Source organism: Branchiostoma belcheri, unplaced genomic scaffold (assembly GCF_001625305.1).
Source record: "Branchiostoma belcheri isolate BF01 breed outbred unplaced genomic scaffold, Haploidv18h27 scaffold94, whole genome shotgun sequence".
Taxonomy (NCBI): Eukaryota; Metazoa; Chordata; class Leptocardii; order Amphioxiformes; family Branchiostomatidae; genus Branchiostoma; species Branchiostoma belcheri.
This window is the reverse complement of record NW_017804620.1, coordinates 1,193,578-1,196,553: the sequence shown is the minus strand read 5'-3', so window position 1 is coordinate 1,196,553 and position 2,976 is coordinate 1,193,578. Positions and strand designations below refer to the sequence as shown.

General features: G+C 42.5%; 1 protein-coding gene across 1 annotated transcript in view; it reads left to right on the top strand.

Moving 5' to 3' along the window:
• Positions 1-370: 370 nt before the first annotated feature.
• The window catches only part of LOC109461634 (Bardet-Biedl syndrome 4 protein-like), a 22,324-nt gene continuing 19,718 nt past the window's right edge, over positions 371-2,976 (top strand). The window contains exons 1-3 of the mRNA XM_019758014.1: positions 371-510; positions 1,967-2,075; positions 2,635-2,714. Of these exons, the coding sequence (XP_019613573.1) occupies positions 436-510; positions 1,967-2,075; positions 2,635-2,714 (264 nt within the window). The 5' untranslated portion in view covers positions 371-435. The remainder of the gene's footprint in view (positions 511-1,966; positions 2,076-2,634; positions 2,715-2,976) is intronic.

Here is a 2,976-nt window from a genome sequence, read left to right as displayed (position 1 = left end):
TAACGTTACTAAACTTGGCCAAATAATGGTACCCTTGACGACCCACTGTCAGTCTGTAACACAAATACATAGTCCTGTCTCTGGGACACATGGGGGACCAGCTCTTTCCCTATTTGTCAGAAATAAGCATATAATAGTATTATGTGTCCTTGGTGTAACTGGATACCGGTACAATACCCCCTGTTGAGGTAACGTTATTAGTATTTTGGACATTTAATTGCCCTTAACGTTACCTAATCTTTTTTTCCCGGTACTGCAGACTGGTGCACAGCCCTATGTGTATCCCAATGTGATCACCTAAGGCACCTACCTGCCAAAACAAAATCTATCAATATCCTGCTCATCCTCCGCTGCAGTACAGAGGAAGGTCGCTAGTCCCGCACATTAGTGTCGACTTGAACTGCTGTGTGAGGCCTCAAAATAGTTTGGAGCAAAATGGCGGAAACTGAGCAGGATTCAAGTGTGAATCCGGCACAAAGCGCCAAACAACTGGATTCCGGGAACATTCAGGTTTGTGTTTACTTACCGACATTGTTACAAGCTTATTCTGCTGCCAATGTAGATGTCATGCAATTATGCGTAGTCATAAACTGCTCTGTGAGCTATAATTTTTATGAGACGTCTGCTGTTTTGACAACTTGTTATAAAATTATTTTAAACCTCCGGCAGATGTACTACTAGAAAACAGCTCGTTAAGTTGTGCCAGCAGTCGTCAACTGAGAACTGTCAGTGTTGTCAAGGACAGATCCACAAGTAATTTAGTTATAGGTGTTTTTATAATTTCTGTCGAACTCCTCTCTCTTGAGTCTCAGCATAATTTCTTTTTTTTTTTTTACCAGCGCTGATCTTGACTACTAAGGTTATATTAGGCCACGGCAAGTAAAGATTCCAACATTTTCAAATTTGTTTGATAATGATATCATAAACCTTGTTAAATTGTTGTTGTTGTTGTTGTCCTTGTTTAACGTCTATTAATATGTCGCTAGATGTGGTCCATAGGTACTCAGTTAAACAAGAAATGATACCTAGGAATGGACGACTATGGTAATCCTTTTTGCATGATCATGCAAAAAGGATTACCAGAGTCGTCCACGGCTAAATGATACCTAACTTATATTGTGCTAAGTGTACTGCCAACTGTCACTGAAACAACTTTCGGCCATCTTCCGGCCTCCCACCGATTTTGCTTGGTTTTCTCATGCAATGGCTCTTAAAAAAGATTTAACAGTGATGTGAAACTCAAAGACAGTACAACCCCCCGGACTGTAATGTTGAACCACTCACACTGGGAAGGTCCCCTACTCTTTTCGATAAGTGCGGTGGGTTCTTTAACGTGCGTGGGGTGTGGCTCTCCCCAAACACGGGACCTCCATTTAACGTCCTATCCGAGGGACGTCCTTAACCGAAGCTAGGTGCTCATTTACACCTGAGCGAAGTGAGGAAAGTCGTGTAAAGTGCCTTTCCCAAGATCGGTGACATGGGCAGGGTTCGAACCCGCGACCTCTTGGGTGTGAGTGGAACGCGCTACCGACTGCGCCACACGACCCCACGTTATGTGTCTGGTGATGCATACCTAAACCCAATTTTAGGTTCAGGTCTGGATTCAAGTCCAGAGGTTTAGGTTCAGTTCTGGACTTGTAAGTCCACACCTAAACCCATGGTATATACAAAATTGCATGTTGGCAACCTTGCAATGTTGTCTGGGTGAAACTTTGGCCACATAACGTGGAGGCCGGTACTTGACGATGCCCGATGGCAATGTTTTCTTCATTTTTACAATCTATGGAAGGTTTTAGGTGGTTTGGAAAGAAAAGGGGTTTGTGAAATGGTCTTTTATGGTAATAAGTCCGGACTCGGTTCTTGACTTTTAGGCTTTTTTGGACTTGAACCTAAACATTCTAAGTCCGGATCCAAGTCCAGTGAACCGGTATGCATCACTATATGTGTCATGTGTGTTTGTCTGCAGGGTGATGAGCAGACACCAGACACAGACATGGCTGTCGGCAGCTCACTGCTGGCTCCTGAACCTGTCAAGTCTCCACCACAGCCACAGCCCAAACCACGACCAAAGAAAGGTACTAATAAATGGATGATTACATAAAATAGAGAATACAACATGCATGTACCCATTACGTATCACCTGATCATGAGGTAACAGTCCAACCTTGATCTGACCTGTGGGATGACTGGGACTGAGGCTAGAACAGTGCTAGAAATACCCATTCTCACTGCATTCTCACTCACTCACTCACTCAAGTCCGCATGCTCCTATAATATACTAATTTTGCATGTATTTTTCAAAATCATGTAAAAATGTTTGCCAACAACATGCAATTTTGTAAACTACTAGCACTAGTATGCCATGGGTTGAATAGATCTGGACTGAAGAAAATGTGAAGAAATGAAAATTCTAAAGTCTTATTCGCCATACCATACTCTGTGTGTTAAGTTCAACCTTTATGACCATGTAGATATCATAATGAAGAAAACTTTATTGTTGTTGTCAGTTTCGGGTTCCCAGAGGATGTCATCCATATAATCAAAATTCAAATGAACATGGCCTATAATTAGGAGCATTGATTTTAATCTTCGTGTTGCTATGAGTATGACTGAGTAGTTGTCATGTGTCTCCAGCTCCTGAGCTGCCCATATTTGAGTGTAAGAACTGGCTGATACACCAGCATTACATCAGGAAGGAGTATGAGCTGTGTAAGGTAGGTACGGCAATCTACTATCAGGATCTGAACTACCACATGTATATTATGGTAAAATTGGAGCTGTGCAGGTATTTCTGATGTCTACCTGCACCTAACCTGCACTGGTCCATTTACTGGGTCTGGGTATATGCAGGTTAGTGCAGGTAAAATTGGAGCTGTGCAGGTATCTCTGATGCCACATATGAATATGGCAATGGTTTCTGAACAGTTTTTAGAATGATCCATACTCCTAAGGGACTGTACGATATTTACCGGGGGG